This window comes from Protomyctophum bolini, assembly GCF_963924005.1.
Source record: "Protomyctophum bolini genome assembly, chromosome: 23".
Classification (NCBI taxonomy): domain Eukaryota; kingdom Metazoa; phylum Chordata; class Actinopteri; order Myctophiformes; family Myctophidae; genus Protomyctophum; species Protomyctophum bolini.
The window spans coordinates 30,237,161-30,260,759 of NC_137884.1; the positions used below are offsets into that span (position 1 = coordinate 30,237,161).

Sequence of the window (23,599 nt, forward strand, 5' to 3'; positions counted from 1 at the left end):
GGGCTACAGGCGGCTTGTGTTATTACTAGAAAGCCTACTTTCCACTCTGAGCTCCCCACCACTTGTATAAAATGCATTTATTTTGGCCAGAAAGGGATTTTTTAATATCTGCAGGGGCGCAGTGGAGTAACAAAGTATTTTTTATTTCCGGTAGGAAAAAGATTCCTTTCTGGCCAAAACATGCATTTTCTACGTGTGATGAGGGGCTGATCCAAACGATATCCTCTCCCTGAAGACGGGGAGGAACTGTGATCATCTCCGTGCAATCAGTACATTGGCCCCCTTCAGTCTGCATACCAGGTTTGATGATGTCATCTATTCTACATGCTAAACAAGGCATTCACACACTTTGACACCCTGGGCAATACAGTTAGAATCATGCTGTTTTTAAACTTCTCCAGTGTCTTCAAAACTATCCGGTCACAACTGCTTGCAGAAGCTTGTGTTGAAGGGGGGGGGGGGGGGGGGGGGGGGCATGGTTTGGTGGCATGGATCTAAGATCCAAGAACCTCTGGGGCAGACTGCAGTATGTGAGACTGCAGGGTTGTCTGTTCGGAGGTGCTGGTGTACATCACAGGCACTCCCCAGGGCTCAGTGCTGTCACCTTTCCTGCTCACCCTATAAACATCTGACATCCGCTTCAACTACAAGACATGCAGTGGTCAGCTGATCCCTCCATCTCAGGGCACAGCACTGTGTGTATGTTTCAGTGTGCTGGGTGCCATTTACGTTAGTTGAAGCGTTTTTCTTTTTTTACAAATGTGCTACATTTCATGATCTAGATTAACGTATGAGTAAACTAAGGCACCAGTACTTGTTTTAGATGTTAGGTATATGTAAGATGTTAGGTATATGTATTTATGACATTTGAGAAAGATTTTGTGTTGCCGAAATCAATATAACACATTTTACAAGCAAAAACAGCAGCACTGTGTTCTATTCCAACAGGCTACGTCATTAGCGTATGTTTACGTCATTATCATATCTTTTTTTGTTTCAACAGGCTACGTCATCTATCGTATCCGTGTGCGCCGTGATGGTCGTGAACGCCCCGTACCGAAGGGAGCCACCTACGGAAAGCCCGTTCACCACGGAGTCAACCAGATCATGTTCGCCCTGCAGCCTGCAGTCCACCGCTGAGGTGAGTCTGACCCTAACCTGGGATAGTGTACAGTAGTAGTGTGGACTAGGGCTGACCCAATTTTTTTTATTAATCGACGTTCAATTGATACGCACGGGAATCGATTTTAACATTTTGAATCGAATAGTCATTAAAAAAGCGTCCGCTTTTGGTCCGAGACGGCCCCATGCTTGCGCCTCGCAGCACCTCGCAACGCCTCCTCTTTCCCCGTGTTAACAAGGAAGTCAACTGAACAAGTGCAGCTGCAGTCCCAGGAGCCAGGAAAAATAAATCGAAAGTGTGGTTGCATTTTAAAATACCCTATTTGAATAAAGGTTGTAGGCTACACGAGAGTGAAAATGACCGCTGGGAAAATCCCTAATTGAGAGTGTAGGCAAGCGCACCACAGCTCAGTGGACATTAAATATAGGCTACCATGTTTGATAAGTCATATAAAAACATTACTTACACCCAAATGAAAATATAAACTCACAGATTGGAATTATAACAATCTGTTGAGTATTGCCTGAATAATGCCACTATAAAATCCCAACTTTTATCGATGCGCCATTGCGCTGAGAACCTTGTGGAGCCTGGCGGTGTACATTATACTTGTGCGCGCACCGGAAATTCGAAGATCTGCAATCTCATGCGCTGCGTTGTGCATATTGGCTGAGAGTATAATGGCACAAATGAAACTAGGCCTATATTTTTATTTTGGCGATGCAGAGAATTGATTTTGCCGTTGCCAGCGATATCTTTTTTTTTCTTGTCTGAAGACTGACCTGTTCCATCACTGTGAACTCCCATGCAGCAGAGCAGCTCCTACATACCCAGACCAAAACACTTTAATTTTCTCTTTGGCATTTAATTGCACCTGATCATATTATTGTAATTATGTAGCCTATACTATTTGCCTGTGTTTTTTCTTTTAATTATGCTTTTTTTTGTGCGCCGATGGTGATGCTCCACTTGTTTCAGCCTGTAGGCCTACAGCAATTTGGTCAGCTTTTATTGTTTTAAATGTGCTATATAAATAAAGTTCGATTTAGGCCTATATTGGAGCAGGTGCTGGCAAATAACTAATTACTGTAATGCCATGCAGTGAAGTTTGCGCAAATGTCAACTCAATTAGCAAGCGGAGCTGCTCTCATGCACTCTGCACTGCAGTCTGCAGCACAATGACTGCAGATCTCTTCTTAAAGTTTACTTATTATGGTTTACTTTCAACCATAAACCATAATATGATTGACAAACCTTGGATTATAATTCTTCATCGGTAATTTAACTATGTGGGATTTCTCCATCGGCATCGCATGTCGATAAAAAATGGGATTTCACCAGTGGCATTATTCAGGCAATACTTAACAGATTGTTATAATTCCAAGTGATCTATAATCTGTGAAGTTTATATATTTTTCCCATACACACACTCACAGTCACGTTAATTTTATGATCAATCAAATCAACCGTGGTTGATTTTATTTCTGACAAGTGTCTTGAAGAGTTCATTCATGTTACCGTTCGTTTACAATTGACAGAGGAGTTTGGATTATATATATTTTTATTTGATGGAGAGGTAATGCCTGGTTCAGGCGCTGTTTAATTGTTAAATAAAAGACCAATCCAATATGCGCTCCTCTATCTTCTGCAGCTATATCGCCGTTTTATTTTAAGCCAAATTCATTGTGCGTCAGCGTCACTGCTCGTCTCGCGCCCCCACCCAGTTTATAAGATGCCCCACAACTTTTGTAAAAAGCCTCTTTATATTGAATCTTTCACTGATAGACATCTCAGGGGCAGGTACTGTAGACACAGTAATGATCATCATCTCAGATCCCAGTCCTTAAGTAACATGACATATTAAAGCTAATACAAAATATTCTATTTTTGAGGGGCGCTGGCCCCTCCTATGTTTAATTTAATTAAGTTTGTCTTGTCTAGACAAACATTCAAAACGCCATTGACAATGGACAGAGTTTAATGTTTGTCTTGTCCATTGACAATGGACAGAGTTTAATGTTTGTCTTGTCCATTGACAATGGACAGAGTTTAATGTTTGTTTTGTCACTAACACAAACATTAAATGCCATTAACACCCGAGCGGCAAGAACGGAGTTCTCCATCCTATCAATTAGTAACACTCGTCGCCCAGGACTGAGATTAATAAAAGGACGGTGATGTATTGATATCAAAACCCATCGCATCGCTCCACAGGCTGGCGTGAATCTAAATCTAAATAATTCCGTCCAATTCTAAGCAAAGATGATGTGTTAGACGGCCCACCGCTAGTCGCGTTAGAATTAATCATACCTCCCGTTGTTGTCGATCTACAGTATGTCAGTGGTGCTCAACTTTCTTCATGTCAAGGACCTCCAGAATTATCTGTATTTGGCCGCGGGACCCCTATCTGTTCCAGAGACCCCCCAGAAGCAAAGATTGAAGTTAAAAACGTCCACAGGGAAAGAATATATATTCAAAGATTCACGCCACATTTTCACAATTTTTCTACAAGCTCGTAGCGCGGCACTTAGTGCCGCACTATGAGCTTGTAAATCTGCTATTTTTCAATAGCTAAAGCATAACATAATCCCAAAAGGGGTTCCCGTCCTTGAATGGGTTAATGTAATAAATACCCCCGGGCGTTTAACTTAACAATGAACAGTGTCTGTTTTGTCTGTCACTGAGCAAATCGACATATATATGTTATGTTATGATATCGTCATGATGTGAGATGATAAGGGTTGGTAAAAAGCCCCTCACTTCACACAGGAGTGATTTTTTTCAAACAATGCGATGCTGCCTCATCAGAGTTTGTGTATATATTGTCAGTTACTTGCATTAGAGGAGCTAACTTTCTGTTTCTATATCTCAGACACGAGGAGCTGCCATGTGGATGAAACAGCAGACGCAGGACATCGACTCTGCTTCGGACACAGAGAGCAAAGACCTGCAGCCGCCGTCTGCATCTGTGAGCCATCACCAACACCACTGAGGGGAGGAGATTGTGTTTTCATCCAGGTTGGCATTTAATGCTCCTCCCACCTCCGGTGAACTCTCACATTTCTGACATTGAGGCACAGGAACACTTTGGTCACTTTTTTTATTTTTTATATGAAGTATATTTATTGGTTTTTCACTTGGGTGACTTTGTGAGTGTGTGTTGGTGTTTCTCGCTTATCAAATCCAGAATTGATTGATTGATTGAAATATTTATTAACAGTTTGCATTACACAGTTTACAACAGGGTCCACCATGTTCAATTCATCAAAACATTTAGAGACGTACAAATAGACACTTCTATATAGTTAAAGAACAGAACAGGAATTAATCATAAAGGAAGCAAAAAGGGAAAAGAAACGTATACAGTGAGGGGAAAAATGGGGGAAGCAAATATGAGTTAAAAATGTTCCCTCTGAAAGAATATATATTCAAAGATTTGTGCCACATTTTCACGATTTTTCAAAAATATCAGACCTACAAGCTTGTAGTGTGGCACTCGGTGCTGCGCTATGAGCTTTAGATCTGCTATTTTTCAACAGCTAAAGCATGACAATGCTTAAAACACCAAAATGGGTTCCCGCCCAAAATGGGTTAAATATTGGCTGTGATGCGTGGTCCGGGTTGCACAGCTCACGGGACATACAATTTAATTTCAGCTATGAACATTTGTTATTTTAAATAATAAATGTTTTATGTATTTAAATTAAATACATATTTTATTGTTTGAATTAAAGAATATAACATTATTTGATACAACTATAATACATTTCAACATTTTATTGTTGAACTAAATGATAGAACATTATTTATATAAATAATGAGCATTTTTAAGCACAAGATAAATTGGGCTACAGTACCGTTCAGTGACGAGCACTTTGTTATTTTAGTTTGCTTTAAGCACAAGATAAATTGGGCTACAGTACCGTTCAGTGACGAGCACTTTGTTCTTTTATTTTGCTTTCCATTCAGTCTTGTGTCGAAGCACTTCAATCTATATTTGCTTCATATTTAATATTGTAAGGCAGTGATTCGCCACCAGTGGTCCGTGAGGTGGTTCCAGGTGGTCCCCATACAGCTAAATGATATCAGTTGGTAACCAAATGGACCCTTATTAGATCTTCAAGTCTTGAGAGTGTAAAATGAAGGCAATCAGCATCAAATGAAGCACAGCTTGACACTGACAAAAATGAACCGATCTACAAGCTCACAGCGTGCTGCAGAGTAAGGGCCGATTCATACTCCTATTTTTACCGCTGTTTCGGCGCTGTAGTGCCGAAATGATTTCGGCTCGTCAGAAATTTTCAGTAGCACCGAAGAGCCGACTTTAGGACGGTACCCGCCCCACCCCCCACGAACCTCAAATTGTAGGCTCTACAGAGCCGAACCGACTTTTATTCGGCTCTAAAATAGGAGTATGAATCGGCCCTTATCCTATGTCCTAGGAGAGGTGGTGTAGAAAAACATTAGGCAACATTTGGAATAGAATGATACCGATCATACCGTTCTATAGTCTATGCTTTATTGTTGCTACACTGCCTGTCTTTGGGCATTGTTGCACATAGGAGTAAGAGACTCATCATTGCACTGAATTGTTATATTCCTGGAAATTGGGTTCTGTAAATTCATTGGTAAAAATGTGTGGGAATCCTGTGAAGCGATCATAGTGCCCTTAAATTATTTGATCTGTGTTTATTACTGCAGTCGAGTGCTGATGTTTTATCCAGTGTTTTATTGTCCACTAATTGTCTACCACATCAGTAGATTAGTGTAATGTTTTTTTAACTTGTAGTCAGCTCAATGAATGAACTGGTTGGTGGTGACGTGTGATAAGTCTGTCAGGGACACCTATGGGTGTAGTGGTGAAATATTAAAGTTCCTCTCCACCTGTAAACAAGTCCAAATACACTATTTCCACAGCTATTGTTTGGTGAAAGCGCTCCTTGGCGTTGCTGAAATGGTGAATATTTTCAGCTCCATCCATAGTTTTAAAGAATTAAATGTTTCTTCTGTATTCTCTTTTTTTCATAGCTTGTTGTGCAGAGTCTGGTGTTCATAAGAAAATAATAACAACATGCTTCTTTCTCTGTTGGTGTCAACAAACACAAGAAACAAGCAGCCTAAATTGCAATGGGTTCAATATGAACTAACCTTCAGTAATTAAATATTGTAACTATAACTCATGGGTTAATTATTATCCATTTTAAGTTATTTCAAAGTACATTGTGTGGTCTGTTATATGTTTATGTTATAGATATTTTTTAACCCTATTTTCAAATATAACTTTACTCAACTCAACCCTACAAAAGGTAATTCATTTAAGGCAGCAGAGGAAACATACTGTGGTTCTAGGCCTGTTACTGATTTTGTCCACTTGAGGGCGACAGAGACCGTAGAATAAAAACGGATTCAGCTCTGTTGAGGCTGAGCTGCGGTGGGATCCATAATAACGCACGTGCATGTATTTAAGTCATCAGGTCGTGCGTGCCACCTCTTGCACACCACCACCACCACACACAGTCACTGACACGCCCAAACAAGCACGCTGCTAGTGTTTGTTACAAGACGTTTGTTTTAATATTAAACACCTCGGAATGTAACTTTCATTGACATGAACAGTGTTTTTTACCAGCTGGCGGAAAACTAAAACAAAGAAGCACTATATAGTCTTAGGGCCGTTTGCACCAAGAAAGATTAAATAAAGTTTAGTTTAGTGTTAATCAGGGATTTGTTGATCAAGGATTAATTTTAATTCGAGTTGTGTCGCACCACTTAATTTTAAGCATTGCTCAACAGATCTGTGATTAAATCCTTAACCTGTGATTAAAATCCATTAAACTGTGATTAAAACTTTAAACTGTGATTAATTCATGGATTAAACTTTGTTGTGTGTCCGCCATCTTGGTTTTGCGCTGTAAATAAACAGCAGCAGTCGTGAGCATCATTAGCATTACTATTTCATTCATATTTGAGAATGTTTAAATTACAGTGCCTGCAGCAAAAATATATATAATAATAAAAGTCGTCTCGCTCGCTAAAAAAAACAACAGACGTATGGTCACTCCGTGGTGCGTGGTAGGTTTATAGATCTGTTCCGTCGATCACACACACCACCACTTCCTCCGATAGTTTCCCAAACAACAACAAACACGTAGAGGTATATATGCTGCCATGTTGTTTTCAATTAAACCTCCTCTCCTGCTGGTTTAGAATTAATCCCTTATTGATACTTAAATCAAAGTTTAAAGTAGTGGTGCAACAGGATTGACATTAATCCAGGTTTACTGTGAAAATTAAAACCAAGATTAAAAAAACAAAACCAAGATTAAAAGGATGGTTTAAAACTAAACCGGATTAGTGAAAACTAGGTTTAAAGTTTGGTGCAACTGGATTAATAGATAAACCTTGATTTAAACCAGATTAAGGCTTAATCTTTCTTGGTGCAAATGGCCCTGTGTCTTTGTTTTGTTATTATATTATACTTGTTGTGTTCTATTGTATTGTGTGTGTGTGTGTGTGTGTGTGTGTGTGTGTTTGTCGTCTGTTGTGGTGTGTGTGTGTGTGTGTGTGTGTGTGTGTGTCTGTGTCTGTTGTAGTGTGTGTGTGTCTTGTAACACTGTATGCGGTAAGTAACAAATATGGCATGCAATGAGTGAGGACATTCAAAGGCATCATAATGATCTACTTGACCTTACTTAACTACTGAATAAATCTAATGCTTCCCTTGACCCTTGACCCTACAGGTTTGTGTCTGACCATGCCCCCGTTGGTTGCCAGGCGCTGTTGCAACACAGACTCATCCAGGCCAATCAGAAGTCCCAGTTGAGTGCAGGCCCCGCCCTCGAGACCGCACGGACCTACCCGCTGTCCCTGCTGGAGTGGACGGCCAATAGGAAGAAGGCTAACATGGTGCTGCAGGTGTATTGCTTAGACGGTGAGCTTCTCTCTCTCTCTAGGAGATTTAGGTCACATTCTCACCTGATACTTCGGTAGACTTGATGCGTATGGGCGGGGAAATTGAACCAAAAGTGTCAAATAATGTTTTATGAGCTGTTTCTCAACAACCAAAAGTGTCAAATAATGTTTTAGGAGCTGTTTCTCAACAACCAAAAGTGTCAAATAATGTTTTAGGAGCTGTTTCTCAACAACCAAAAGTATTGTAAAGTTTTGTAAAAAGTATTTTGTCAAATTTGACAAAAAATTTGACAAAATAATTTGCCCCCCAAAATAATTTGCCCCCAAAATAATTTGCCAAAATATTTTGTAAAAAGTATTTTGTAAAAAGTATTTTGTAAAATAATTTGCCAAAATAATTTGCCTGCAAAATAATTTGCCTGCAAAATAATTTGCCTGCAAAATAATTTGCCTGCAAAATAATTTGCCTGCAAAATAATTTGCCTGCAAAATAATTTGCCAAAATAATTTGCCAAAATAATTTGCCAAAATAATTTGCCAAAATAATTTGCCAAAATAATTTGCCAAAATAATTTGCCAAAATAATTTGCCAAAAAGTATTTTGTAAAAAGTATTTTGTAAAAAGTATTTTGTAAAAAGTAATAATAATAGTAAATAATAATTTGCCAAAATAATTTGCCTGCAAAATAATTTGCCAAAATAATTTGCCAAAATAATTTGCCTGCAAAATAATTTGCCTGCAAAATAATTTGCCTGCAAAATAATTTGCCTGCAAAATAATTTGCCTGCAAAATAATTTGCCAAGATAATTTGCCTGCAAAATAATTTGCCTGCAAAATAATTTGCCTGCAAAATAATTTGCCTGCAAAATAATTTGCCTGCAAAATAATTTGCCAAAACCCTAAAAATTTGCCTAAAAAATAATTTGCCTAAATAATTTGCCTGCAAAATAATTTGCCTGCAAAATAATTTGCCTGTAATAATTACCGTAAAAAGTATTTTGTAAAAAGTATTTTGTAAAAAGTATTTTGTAAAAAGTATTTTGTAAAAAGTATTTTGTAAAAAGTATTTTGTAAAAAGTATTTTGTAAAATAATTTGCCTGCAAAATAATTTGCCTGCAAAATAATTTGCCAAAATAATTTGCCTGCAAAATAATTTGCCAAGATAATTTGCCTGCAAAATAATTTGCCTGCAAAATAATTTGCCAAGATAATTTGCCTGCAAAATAATTTGCCTGCAAAATAATTTGCCTGCAAAATAATTTGCCTGCAAAATAATTTGCCAAGATAATTTGCCTGCAAAAAATTTGCCTGCAAAAAAGATTTGCCTGCTAAATAATTTGCCTGCAAAATAATTTGCCTGCAAAATAATTTGCCTGCAAAATAATTTGCCTGCAAAATAATTTGCCTGCAAAATAATTTGCCTGCAAAATAATTTGCCTGCAAAATAATTTGCCTGCAAAATAATTTGCCTGCAAAATAATTTGCCTGCAAAATAATTTGCCAAAACCCAAATAATTTGCCTGCAAAATAATTTGCCTAAATAATTTGCCTAAATAATTTGCCTGCAAAATAATTTGCCTGCAAAATAATTTGCCTGCAAAATAATTTGCCTGCAAAATAATTTGCCTGCAAAATAATTTGCCAAAATAATTTGCCAAAACCCTAATAATTTGCCTGCAAAATAATTTGCCTGCAAAATAATTTGCCTGCAAAATAATTTGCCTGCAAAATAATTTGCCTAAATAATTTGCCTAAATAATTTGCCTGCAAAATAATTTGCCTGCAAAATAATTTGCCTGCAAAATAATTTGCCAAGATAATTTGCCTGCAAGTATTTTGTAAAAAGTATTTTGTAAAAAGTATTTTGTAAAAAGTATTTTGTAAAAAGTATTTTGTAAAAAGTATTTTGTAAAAAGTATTTTGTAAAAAGTATTTTGTAAAAAGTATTTTGTAAAAAGTATTTTGTAAAAAGTATTTTGTAAAAAGTATTTTGTAAAAAGTATTTTGTCAAATTTGACAAAAAAATTGACAAAATGATTTGCCCCCCAAAATAATTTGCCTGCAAAATAATTTGCCTGCAAAATAATTTTGCCTGCAAAATAATTTGCCTGCAAAATAATTTGCCAAAATAATTTGCCCAAATAATTTGCCAAAATAATTTGCCAAAAAGTATTTTGTAAAAAGTATTTTGTAAAAAGTATTTTGTAAAAAGTATTTTGTAAAAAGTATTTTGTAAAAAGTATTTTGTAAAAAGTATTTTGTCAAATTTGACAAAAAAAATTGACAAAATGATTTGCCCAAATAATTTGCCCAAATAATTTGCCCAAATAATTTGCCCAAATAATTTGCCAAAATAATTTGCCAAAATAATTTGCCAAAAAGTATTTTGTAAAAAGTATTTTGTAAAAAGTATTTTGTAAAAAGTATTTTGTAAAAAGTATTTTGTAAAAAGTATTTTGTCAAATTTGACAAAAAAAATTGACAAAATGATTTGCCCCCCAAAATAATTTGCCCCCCAAAATAATTTGCCTGCAAAATAATTTGCCTGCAAAATAATTTGCCTGCTAAATAATTTGCCTGCAAAATAATTTGCCTGCAAAATAATTTGCCTGCAAAATAATTTGCCTGCAAAATAATTTGCCAAGATAATTTGCCTGCAAAATAATTTGCCTGCAAAATAATTTGCCTGCAAAATAATTTGCCTGCAAAATAATTTGCCTGCAAAATAATTTGCCTGCAAAATAATTTGCCAAAACCCTAAAAATTTGCCTAAAAAATAATTTGCCTAAATAATTTGCCTAAATAATTTGCCTGCAAAATAATTTGCCTGCAAAATAATTTGCCTGTAATAATTACCGTAAAAAGTATTTTGTAAAAAGTATTTTGTAAAAAGTATTTTGTAAAAAGTATTTTGTAAAAAGTATTTTGTAAAAAGTATTTTGTAAAAGGTATTTTGTAAAATAATTTGCCTGCAAAATAATTTGCCTGCAAAATAATTTGCCTGCAAAATAATTTGCCAAAATAATTTGCCTGCAAAATAATTTGCCAAGATAATTTGCCTGCAAAATAATTTGCCTGCAAAATAATTTGCCAAGATAATTTGCCTGCAAAATAATTTGCCTGCTAAATAATTTGCCTGCAAAATAATTTGCCAAGATAATTTGCCTGCAAAAAAATTTGCCTGCTAAATAATTTGCCTGCAAAATAATTTGCCTGCAAAATAATTTGCCAAAACCCAAATAATTTGCCTGCAAAATAATTTGCCTAAATAATTTGCCTAAATAATTTGCCTGCAAAATAATTTGCCTGCAAAATAATTTGCCTGCAAAATAATTTGCCTGCAAAATAATTTGCCTGCAAAATAATTTGCCAAAATAATTTGCCAAAACCCTAATAATTTGCCTGCAAAATAATTTGCCTGCAAAATAATTTGCCTGCAAAATAATTTGCCTGCAAAATAATTTGCCTAAATAATTTGCCTAAATAATTTGCCTGCAAAATAATTTGCCTGCAAAATAATTTGCCAAGATAATTTGCCTGCAAGTATTTTGTAAAAAGTATTTTGTAAAAAGTATTTTGTAAAAAGTATTTTGTAAAAAGTATTTTGTAAAAAGTATTTTGTAAAAAGTATTTTGTAAAAAGTATTTTGTAAAAAGTATTTTGTAAAAAGTATTTTGTAAAAAGTATTTTGTCAAATTTGACAAAAAAATTGACAAAATGATTTGCCCCCCAAAATAATTTGCCTGCAAAATAATTTGCCTGCAAAATAATTTGCCTAAATAATTTGCCTAAATAATTTGCCTGCAAAATAATTTGCCTGCAAAATAATTTGCCTAAATAATTTGCCTAAATAATTTGCCTGCAAAATAATTTGCCTGCAAAATAATTTGCCTGCAAAATAATTTGCCAAGATAATTTGCCTGCAAGTATTTTGTAAAAAGTATTTTGTAAAAAGTATTTTGTAAAAAGTATTTTGTAAAAAGTATTTTGTAAAAAGTATTTTGTAAAAAGTATTTTGTCAAATTTGACAAAAAAATTGACAAAATGATTTGCCCCCTAAAATAATTTGCCTGCAAAATAATTTGCCTGCAAAATAATTTGCCTAAATAATTTGCCTAAATAATTTGCCTGCAAAATAATTTGCCTGCAAAATAATTTGCCTGCAAAATAATTTGCCAAGATAATTTGCCTGCAAGTATTTTGTAAAAAGTATTTTGTAAAAAGTATTTTGTAAAAAGTATTTTGTAAAAAGTATTTTGTAAAAAGTATTTTGTAAAAAGTATTTTGTAAAAAGTATTTTGTAAAAAGTATTTTGTCAAATTTGACAAAACAATTGACAAAATGATTTGCCCCCCAAAATAATTTGCCTGCAAAATAATTTGCCTGCAAAATAATTTTGCCTGCAAAATAATTTGCCTGCAAAATAATTTGCCCAAATAATTTGCCCAAATAATTTGCCAAAAAGTATTTTGTAAAAAGTATTTTGTAAAAAGTATTTTGTAAAAAGTATTTTGTAAAAAGTATTTTGTAAAAAGTATTTTGTAAAAAGTATTTTGTAAAAAGTATTTTGTCAAATTTGACAAAAAAAATTGACAAAATGATTTGCCCAAATAATTTGCCCAAATAATTTGCCAAAATAATTTGCCAAAATAATTTGCCAAAATAATTTGCCAAAAAGTATTTTGTAAAAAGTATTTTGTAAAAAGTATTTTGTAAAAAGTATTTTGTAAAAAGTATTTTGTAAAAAGTATTTTGTAAAAAGTATTTTGTAAAAAGTATTTTGTCAAATTTGACAAAAAAAATTGACAAAATGATTTGCCCCCCAAAATAATTTGCCCCCCAAAATAATTTGCCTGCAAAATAATTTGCCTGCAAAATAATTTGCCTGCAAAATAATTTGCCAAAATAATTTGCCAAAACCCTAATAATTTGCCTGCAAAATAATTTGCCTGCAAAATAATTTGCCTGCAAAATAATTTGCCTGCAAAATAATTTGCCTAAATAATTTGCCTAAATAATTTGCCTGCAAAATAATTTGCCTGCAAAATAATTTGCCAAGATAATTTGCCTGCAAGTATTTTGTAAAAAGTATTTTGTAAAAAGTATTTTGTAAAAAGTATTTTGTAAAAAGTATTTTGTAAAGTATTTTGTAAAAAGTATTTTGTAAAAAGTATTTTGTAAAAAGTATTTTGTAAAAAGTATTTTGTAAAAAGTATTTTGTCAAATTTGACAAAAAAAATTGACAAAATGATTTGCCCCCCAAAATAATTTGCCCCCCAAAATAATTTGCCTGCAAAATAATTTGCCTGCAAAATAATTTGCCTGCTAAATAATTTGCCTGCAAAATAATTTGCCTGCAAAATAATTTGCCAAGATAATTTGCCTGCAAAATAATTTGCCTGCAAAATAATTTGCCTGCAAAATAATTTGCCTGCAAAATAATTTGCCTGCAAAATAATTTGCCTGCAAAATAATTTGCCAAAACCCTAAAAATTTGCCTAAAAAATAATTTGCCTAAATAATTTGCCTGCAAAATAATTTGCCTGCAAAATAATTTGCCTGCAAAATAATTTGCCTGTAATAATTACCGTAAAAAGTATTTTGTAAAAAGTAATTTGTAAAAAGTATTTTGTAAAAAGTATTTTGTAAAATAATTTGCCTGCAAAATAATTTGCCTGCAAAATAATTTGCCTGCAAAATAATTTGCCAAAATAATTTGCCTGCAAAATAATTTGCCAAGATAATTTGCCTGCAAAATAATTTGCCTGCAAAATAATTTGCCAAGATAATTTGCCTGCAAAATAATTTGCCTGCAAAATAATTTGCCAAGATAATTTGCCTGCAAAATAATTTGCCTGCAAAAAAATTTGCCTGCAAAAAAAATTGCCTGCTAAATAATTTGCCTGCAAAATAATTTGCCTGCAAAAAAAATTGCCTGCAAAATAATTTGCCTGCAAAATAATTTGCCTGCAAAATAATTAGCCTGCAAAATAATTTGCCAAGATAATTTGCCTGCAAAATAATTTGCCTGCAAAATAATTTGCCAAGATAATTTGCCTGCAAAATAATTTGACTGCTAAATAATTTGCCTGCAAAATAATTTGCCAAGATAATTTGCCTGCAAAATAATTTGCCTGCAAAATAATTTGCCTAAATAATTTGCCTGCAAAATAATTTGCCTGCAAAATAATTTGCCTAACAAAATAATTTGCCAAAACCCTAATAATTTGCCTGCTAAATAATTTGCCTGCAAAATAATTTGCCTGCTAAATAATTTGCCTGCAAAATAATTTGCCAAAATAATTTGCCAAAAGAATTTGCCTGCAAAATAATTTGCCAAAATAATTTGCCAAAACCCTAATAATTTGCCAAAAAAAATAATTTGCCTGCAAAATAATTTGCCTGCAAAATAATTTGCCTAAATAATTTGCCTGCAAAATAATTTGCCTGCAAAATAATTTGCCTGCAAAATAATTTGCCTGCAAAATAAATTGCCTGCTAAATAATTTGCCTGCAAAATAATTTGCCAAAATAATTTGCCAAAATAATTTGCCAAAACCCTAATAATTTGCCTGCAAAATAATTTGCCTGCAAAATAATTTGCCTGCTAAATAATTTGCCTGCAAAATAATTTGCCTGCAAAATAATTTGCCAAAATAATTTGCCAAAATAATTTGCCAAAACCCTAATAATTTGCCTGCAAAATAATTTGCCTGCAAAATAATTTGCCTGCAAAATAATTTGCCCCCCAAAATAATTTGCCAAAATAATTTGCCAAAATAATTTGCCAAAAAGTATTTTGTAAAAAGTATTTTGTAAAAAGTATTTTGTAAAAAGTATTTTGTAAAAAGTATTTTGTAAAAAGTATTTTGTAAAATACAAAAAATAATTTGCCAAGATAATTTGCCTGCAAAATAATTTGCCTGCAAAATAATTTGCCAAGATAATTTGCCTGCAAAATAATTTGACTGCTAAATAATTTGCCTGCAAAATAATTTGCCAAGATAATTTGCCTGCAAAATAATTTGCCTGCAAAATAATTTGCCTAAATAATTTGCCTGCTAAATAATTTGCCTGCAAAATAATTTGCCTAACAAAATAATTTGCCAAAACCCTAATAATTTGCCTGCTAAATAATTTGCCTGCAAAATAATTTGCCTGCTAAATAATTTGCCTGCAAAATAATTTGCCAAAATAATTTGCCAAAATAATTTGCCTGCAAAATAATTTGCCAAAATAATTTGCCAAAACCCTAATAATTTGCCTAAAAAAATAATTTGCCTGCAAAATAATTTGCCTGCAAAATAATTTGCCTAAATAATTTGCCTGCAAAATAATTTGCCTGCAAAATAATTTGCCTGCAAAATAATTTGCCTGCAAAATAATTTGCCTGCAAAATAAATTGCCTGCTAAATAATTTGCCTGCAAAATAATTTGCCAAAATAATTTGCCAAAATAATTTGCCAAAATAATTTGCCAAAACCCTAATAATTTGCCTGCAAAATAATTTGCCTGCAAAATAATTTGCCCCCCAAAATAATTTGCCAAAATAATTTGCCAAAATAATTTGCCAAAATAATTTGCCAAAATAATTTGCCAAAATAATTTGCCAAAAAGTATTTTGTAAAAAGTATTTTGTAAAAAGTATTTTGTAAAAAGTATTTTGTAAAAAGTATTTTGTAAAATAATTTGCCTGCAAAATAATTTGCCTGCTAAATAATTTGCCTGCAAAATAATTTGCCTGCAAAATAATTTGCCTGCAAAATAATTTGCCTGCAAAATAATTTGCCTGCAAAATAATTTGCCAAAACCCTAATAATTTGCCTAAAAAAATAATTTGCCTGCAAAATAATTTGCCAAAATAATTTGCCTGCAAAATAATTTGCCCCCCAAAATATTTGCCAAAATAATTTGCCAAAACCCTAATAATTTGCCTGCAAAATAATTTGCCTGCAAAATAATTTGCCTGCTAAATAATTTGCCTGCAAAATAATTTGCCTGCAAAATAATTTGCCAAAATAATTTGCCAAAATAATTTGCCAAAACCCTAATAATTTGCCTGCAAAATAATTTGCCTGCAAAATAATTTGCCTGCAAAATAATTTGCCCCCCAAAATAATTTGCCAAAATAATTTGCCAAAATAATTTGCCAAAAAGTATTTTGTAAAAAGTATTTTGTAAAAAGTATTTTGTAAAAAGTATTTTGTAAAAAGTATTTTGTAAAAAGTATTTTGTAAAAAGTATTTTGTAAAAAGTATTTTGTAAAATACAAAAAATAATTTGCCAAGATAATTTGCCTGCAAAATAATTTGCCTGCAAAATAATTTGCCAAGATAATTTGCCTGCAAAATAATTTGACTGCTAAATAATTTGCCTGCAAAATAATTTGCCAAGATAATTTGCCTGCAAAATAATTTGCCTGCAAAATAATTTGCCTAAATAATTTGCCTGCTAAATAATTTGCCTGCAAAATAATTTGCCTAACAAAATAATTTGCCAAAACCCTAATAATTTGCCTGCTAAATAATTTGCCTGCAAAATAATTTGCCTGCTAAATAATTTGCCTGCAAAATAATTTGCCAAAATAATTTGCCAAAATAATTTGCCTGCAAAATAATTTGCCAAAATAATTTGCCAAAACCCTAATAATTTGCCTAAAAAAATAATTTGCCTGCAAAATAATTTGCCTGCAAAATAATTTGCCTAAATAATTTGCCTGCAAAATAATTTGCCTGCAAAATAATTTGCCTGCAAAATAATTTGCCTGCAAAATAATTTGCCTGCAAAATAAATTGCCTGCTAAATAATTTGCCTGCAAAATAATTTGCCTGCAAAATAATTTGCCAAGATAATTTGCCAAGATAATTTGCCCAAATAATTTGCCAAAATAATTTGCCAAAATAATTTGCCAAAATAATTTGCCAAAAAGTATTTTGTAAAAAGTATTTTGTAAAAAGTATTTTGTAAAAAGTATTTTGTAAAAAGTATTTTGTAAAAAGTATTTTGTAAAAAGTATTTTGTCAAATTTGACAAAAAAAATTGACAAAATGATTTGCCCCCCAAAATAATTTGCCCCCCAAAATAATTTGCCTGCAAAATAATTTGCCTGCAAAATTATTTGCCTGCAAAATAATTTGCCAAGATAATTTGCCTGCAAAATAATTTGCCTGCAAAATAATTTGCCTGCATAATAATTTGCCTGCAAAATAATTTGCCTGCAAAATAATTTGCCTGCAAAATAATTTGCCTGCAAAATAATTTGCCTGCAAAATAATTTGCCTGGGTCAGAAGAACTGTTAGGGGTGTTCTCCTCTGGTTGTCTGTGGCACTTTTCCCTCTTGCTCAACAATTTGCCAAGATAATTTGCCTGCAAAATAATTTGCCTGCTAAATAATTTGCCTGCAAAATAATTTGCCAAGATAATTTGCCTGCAAAAAAATTTGCCTGCAAAAAAATTTGCCTGCAAAAAAATTTGCCTGCAAAATAATTTGCCTGCAAAATAATTTGCCTGCAAAATAATTTGCCTGCAAAATAATTTGCCTGCAAAATAATTTGCCTGCAAAATAATTTGCCTGCAAAATAAATTGCCTGCTAAATAATTTGCCTGCAAAATAATTTGCCAAAATAATTTGCCAAAACCCTAATAATTTGCCTGCAAAATAATTTGCCTGCAAAATAATTTGCCTGCAAAATAATTTGCCTGCTAAATAATTTGCCTGCAAAATAATTTTTCCTGCAAAATAATTTGCCAAAATAATTTGCCAAAATAATTTGCCAAAACCCTAATAATTTGCCTGCAAAATAATTTGCCTGCAAAATAATTTGCCTGCAAAATAATTTGCCCCCCAAAATAATTTGCCCCCCAAAATAATTTGCCAAAATAATTTGCCCAAATAATTTGCCAAAAAGTATTTTGTAAAAAGTATTTTGTAAAAAGTATTTTGTAAAAAGTATTTTGTAAAAAGTATTTTGTAAAAAGTATTTTGTAAAATAATTTGCCTGCAAAATAATTTGCCTGCAAAATAATTTGCCTGCAAAATAATTTGCCTGCAAAATAATTTGCCTGCAAAATAATTTGCCCCCCAAAATAATTGCCAAAAAGTATTTTGTAAAAAGTATTTTGTAAAAAGTATTTTGTAAAAAGTATTTTGTAAAAAGTATTTTGTAAAATAATTTGCCTGCAAAATAATTTGCCTGCTAAATAATTTGCCTGCAAAATAATTTGCCTGCAAAATAATTTGCCTGCTAAATAATTTGCCTGCAAAATAATTTGCCTGCAAAATAATTTGCCAAAACCCTAATAATTTGCCTAAAAAAATAATTTGCCTGCAAAATAATTTGCCAAAATAATTTGCCTGCAAAATAATTTGCCCCCCAAAATAATTGCCAAAAAGTATTTTGTAAAAAGTATTTTGTAAAAAGTATTTTGTAAAAAGTATTTTGTAAAAAGTATTTTGTAAAAAGTATTTTGTAAAATAATTTGCCTGCAAAATAATTTGCCTGCAAAATAATTTGCCTGCAAAATAATTTGCCTGCAAAATAATTTTCCTGCTAAATAATTTGCCTGCTAAATAATTTGCCAAAACCCTAATAATTTGCCTAACAAAATAATTTGCCAAAACCCTAATAATTTGCCTGCAAAATAATTTGCCTGCAAAATAATTTGCCTGCAAAATAATTTGCCTGCAAAATAATTTGCCTGCAAAATAATTTGCCTGCAAAATAAATTGCCTGCTAAATAATTTGCCTGCAAAATAATTTGCCAAAATAATTTGCCAAAACCCTAATAATTTGCCTGCAAAATAATTTGCCTGCAAAATAATTTGCCTGCTAAATAATTTGCCTGCAAAATAATTTGCCTGCAAAATAATTTGCCAAAATAATTTGCCAAAATAATTTGCCAAAACCCTAATAATTTGCCTGCAAAATAATTTGCCTGCAAAATAATTTGCCTGCAAAATAATTTGCCAAAATAATTTGCCTGCAAAATAATTTGCCTGCAAAATAATTTGCCTGCAAAATAATTTGCCTGCAAAATAATTTGCCAAAACCCTAATAATTTGCCTAAAAAAATAATTTGCCTGCAAAATAATTTGCCAAAATAATTTGCCTGCAAAATAATTTGCCCCCCAAAATAATTGCCAAAAAGTATTTTGTAAAAAGTATTTTGTAAAAAGTATTTTGTAAAAAGTATTTTGTAAAAAGTATTTTGTAAAATAATTTGCCTGCAAAATAATTTGCCTGCAAAATAATTTGCCTGCAAAATAATTTGCCTGCAAAATAATTTTCCTGCAAAATAATTTTCCTGCTAAATAATTTGCCTGCTAAATAATTTGCCAAAACCCTAATAATTTGCCTAACAAAATAATTTGCCAAAACCCTAATAATTTGCCTGCAAAATAATTTGCCTAAATAATTTGCCTGCAAAATAATTTGCCTGCAAAATAATTTGCCTGCAAAATAATTTGCCAAAATAATTTGCCAAAACCCTAATAATTTGCCTGCAAAATAATTTGCCTGCAAAATAATTTGCCTGCAAAATAATTTGCCTAAATAATTTGCCTAAATAATTTGCCTGCAAAATAATTTGCCTGCAAAATAATTTGCCTGCAAAATAATTTGCCTGCAAAATAATTTGCCTGCAAAATAATTTGCCTGGGTCAGAAGAACTGTTAGGGGTGTTCTCCTCTGGTTGTCTGTGGCACTTTTCCCTCTTGCTCAACAATTTGCCAAGATAATTTGCCTGCAAAATAATTTGCCTGCTAAATAATTTGCCTGCAAAATAATTTGCCAAGATAATTTGCCTGCAAAATAATTTGCCTGCAAAATAATTTGCCTGCAAAAAAATTTGCCTGCAAAAAAATTTGCCTGCAAAAAAAATTGCCTGCTAAATAATTTGCCTGCAAAATAATTTGCCTGCAAAATAATTTGCCTGCAAAATAATTTGCCTGCAAAATAATTTGCCTGCAAAATAAATTGCCTGCTAAATAATTTGCCTGCAAAATAATTTGCCAAAATAATTTGCCAAAACCCTAATAATTTGCCTGCAAAATAATTTGCCTGCAAAATAATTTGCCTGCAAAATAATTTGCCTGCTAAATAATTTGCCTGCAAAATAATTTTTCCTGCAAAATAATTTGCCAAAATAATTTGCCAAAATAATTTGCCAAAACCCTAATAATTTGCCTGCAAAATAATTTGCCTGCAAAATAATTTGCCTGCAAAATAATTTGCCCCCCAAAATAATTTGCCCCCCAAAATAATTTGCCCAAATAATTTGCCAAAATAATTTGCCAAAAAGTATTTTGTAAAAAGTATTTTGTAAAAAGTATTTTGTAAAAAGTATTTTGTAAAAAGTATTTTGTAAAAAGTATTTTGTAAAAAGTATTTTGTAAAAAGTATTTTGTAAAATAATTTGCCTGCAAAATAATTTGCCTGCAAAATAATTTGCCTGCAAAATAATTTGCCTGCAAAATAATTTGCCTGCAAAATAATTTGCCTGCAAAATAATTTGCCAAAACCCTAATAATTTGCCTAAAAAAATAATTTGCCTGCAAAATAATTTGCCAAAATAATTTGCCTGCAAAATAATTTGCCCCCCAAAATAATTGCCAAAAAGTATTTTGTAAAAAGTATTTTGTAAAAAGTATTTTGTAAAAAGTATTTTGTAAAAAGTATTTTGTAAAAAGTATTTTGTAAAATAATTTGCCTGCAAAATAATTTGCCTGCAAAATAATTTGCCTGCAAAATAATTTGCCTGCAAAATAATTTTCCTGCTAAATAATTTGCCTGCTAAATAATTTGCCAAAACCCTAATAATTTGCCTAACAAAATAATTTGCCAAAACCCTAATAATTTGCCTGCAAAATAATTTGCCTGCTAAATAATTTGCCTGCAAAATAATTTGCCTGCAAAATAATTTGCCAAAATAATTTGCCAAAATAATTTGCCAAAACCCTAATAATTTGCCTGCAAAATAATTTGCCTGCAAAATAATTTGCCTGCAAAATAATTTGCCCCCCAAAATAATTTGCCAAAATAATTTGCCAAAATAATTTGCCCAAATAATTTGCCAAAATAATTTGCCAAAATAATTTGCCAAAAAGTAATTTGTAAAAAGTATTTTGTAAAAAGTATTTTGTAAAAAGTATTTTGTAAAAAGTATTTTGTAAAAAGTATTTTGTAAAATAATTTGCCTGCAAAATAATTTGCCTGCAAAATAATTTGCCTGCAAAATAATTTGCCTGCAAAATAATTTGCCTGCAAAATAATTTGCCTGCAAAATAATTTGCCAAAATAATTTTCCTGCAAAATAATTTGCCTGCAAAATAATTTGCCTGCAAAATAATTTGCCAAAACCCTAATAATTTGCCTAAAAAAATAATTTGCCTGCAAAATAATTTGCCAAAATAATTTGCCTGCAAAATAATTTGCCCCCCAAAATAATTGCCAAAAAGTATTTTGTAAAAAGTATTTTGTAAAAAGTATTTTGTAAAAAGTATTTTGTAAAAAGTATTTTGTAAAATAATTTGCCTGCAAAATAATTTGCCTGCAAAATAATTTGCCTGCAAAATAATTTGCCTGCAAAATAATTTGCCTGCAAAATAATTTGCCTGCAAAATAATTTGCCTAAATAATTTGCCTAAATAATTTGCCTGCAAAATAATTTGCCTGCAAGTATTTTGTAAAAAGTATTTTGTAAAAAGTATTTTGTAAAAAGTATTTTGTAAAAAGTATTTTGTAAAAAGTATTTTGTAAAAAGTATTTTGTAAAAAGTATTTTGTCAAATTTGACAAAAAAATTGACAAAATGATTTGCCCCCCAAAATAATTTGCCTGCAAAATAATTTGCCTGCAAAATAATTTGCCTGCAAAATAATTTGCCAAAATAATTTGCCCAAATAATTTGCCAAAATAATTTGCCAAAATAATTTGCCAAAAAGTATTTTGTAAAAAGTATTTTGTAAAAAGTATTTTGTAAAAAGTATTTTGTAAAAAGTATTTTGTAAAAAGTATTTTGTCAAATTTGACAAAAAAAATTGACAAAATGATTTGCCCAAATAATTTGCCCAAATAATTTGCCAAAATAATTTGCCTGCAAAATAATTTGCCTGCAAAATAATTTTCCTGCTAAATAATTTGCCTGCTAAATAATTTGCCAAAACCCTAATAATTTGCCTAACAAAATAATTTGCCAAAACCCTAATAATTTGCCTGCAAAATAATTTGCCTGCAAAATAATTTGCCTGCAAAATAATTTGCCTGCAAAATAATTTGCCAAGATAATTTGCCAAGATAATTTGCCCAAATAATTTGCCAAAATAATTTGCCAAAATAATTTGCCAAAATAATTTGCCAAAAAGTATTTTGTAAAAAGTATTTTGTAAAAAGTATTTTGTAAAAAGTATTTTGTAAAAAGTATTTTGTCAAATTTGACAAAAAAAATTGACAAAATGATTTGCCCCCCAAAATAATTTGCCCCCCAAAATAATTTGCCTGCAAAATAATTTGCCTGCAAAATAATTTGCCTGCAAAATAATTTGCCTGCAAAATAATTTGCCTGCAAAATAATTTGCCTGCAAAATAATTTGCCTGCTAAATAATTTGCCCCCCAAAATAATTTGCCAAAATAATTTGCCAAAATAATTTGCCAAAATAATAATTTGCCTGCTAAATAATTTGCCTAAATAATTTGCCTGCAAAATAATTTGCCTGCAAAATAATTTGCCTGCATAATAATTTGCCTGCAAAATAATTTGCCTGCAAAATAATTTGCCTGCAAAATAATTTGCCTGCAAAATAATTTGCCTGCAAAATAATTTGCCTGCAAAATAATTTGCCTGCTAAATAATTTGCCTGCTAAATAATTTGCCTGCAAAATAATTTGCCAAAATAATTTGCCTGCAAAATAATTTGCCTGCAAAATAATTTGCCTGCAAAATAATTTGCCAAAATAATTTGCCAAAACCCTAATAATTTGCCTGCTAAATAATTTGCCTGCAAAATAATTTGCCCCCCAAAATAATTTGCCAAAATAATTTGCCCAAATAATTTGCCAAAATAATTTGCCAAAAAGTATTTTGTAAAAAGTATTTTGTAAAAAGTATTTTGTAAAAAGTATTTTGTAAAAAGTATTTTGTAAAAAGTATTTTGTAAAAAGTATTTTGTAAAAAGTATTTTTTCAAGATAAATAATTTGCCTGCTAAATAATTTGCCTAAATAATTTGCCTGCAAAATAATTTGCCTGCAAAATAATTTTCCTGCTAAATAATTTTCCTGCTAAATAATTTGCCTGCAAAATAATTTGCCTGCTAAATAATTTGCCTGCTAAATAATTTGCCAAAACCCTAATAATTTGCCTAACAAAATAATTTGCCAAAACCCTAATAATTTGCCTGCAAAATAATTTGCCTGCAAAATAATTTGGCTGCTAAATAATTTGCCTGCTAAATAATTTGCCTGCAAAATAATTTGTCAAATTTGACAAAAAAAATTGACAAAATGATTTGCCCCCCAAAATAATTTGACAAAGTATTTTGTAAAAAGTATTTTGTAAAAAGTA

General features: G+C 31.7%; 1 protein-coding gene across 1 annotated transcript in view; it reads left to right on the forward strand.

Annotated features, from left to right (window-relative positions):
* The window catches only part of LOC308311151 (large ribosomal subunit protein eL15-like), a 35,312-nt gene that overhangs the window by 4,050 nt on the left and 7,663 nt on the right, over positions 1 to 23,599 (forward strand). The window contains exon 3 of the mRNA XM_080757712.1: positions 1,004 to 1,141. Coding sequence (XP_080613838.1) covers positions 1,004 to 1,141 — 138 coding nt within the window. The remainder of the gene's footprint in view (positions 1 to 1,003; positions 1,142 to 23,599) is intronic.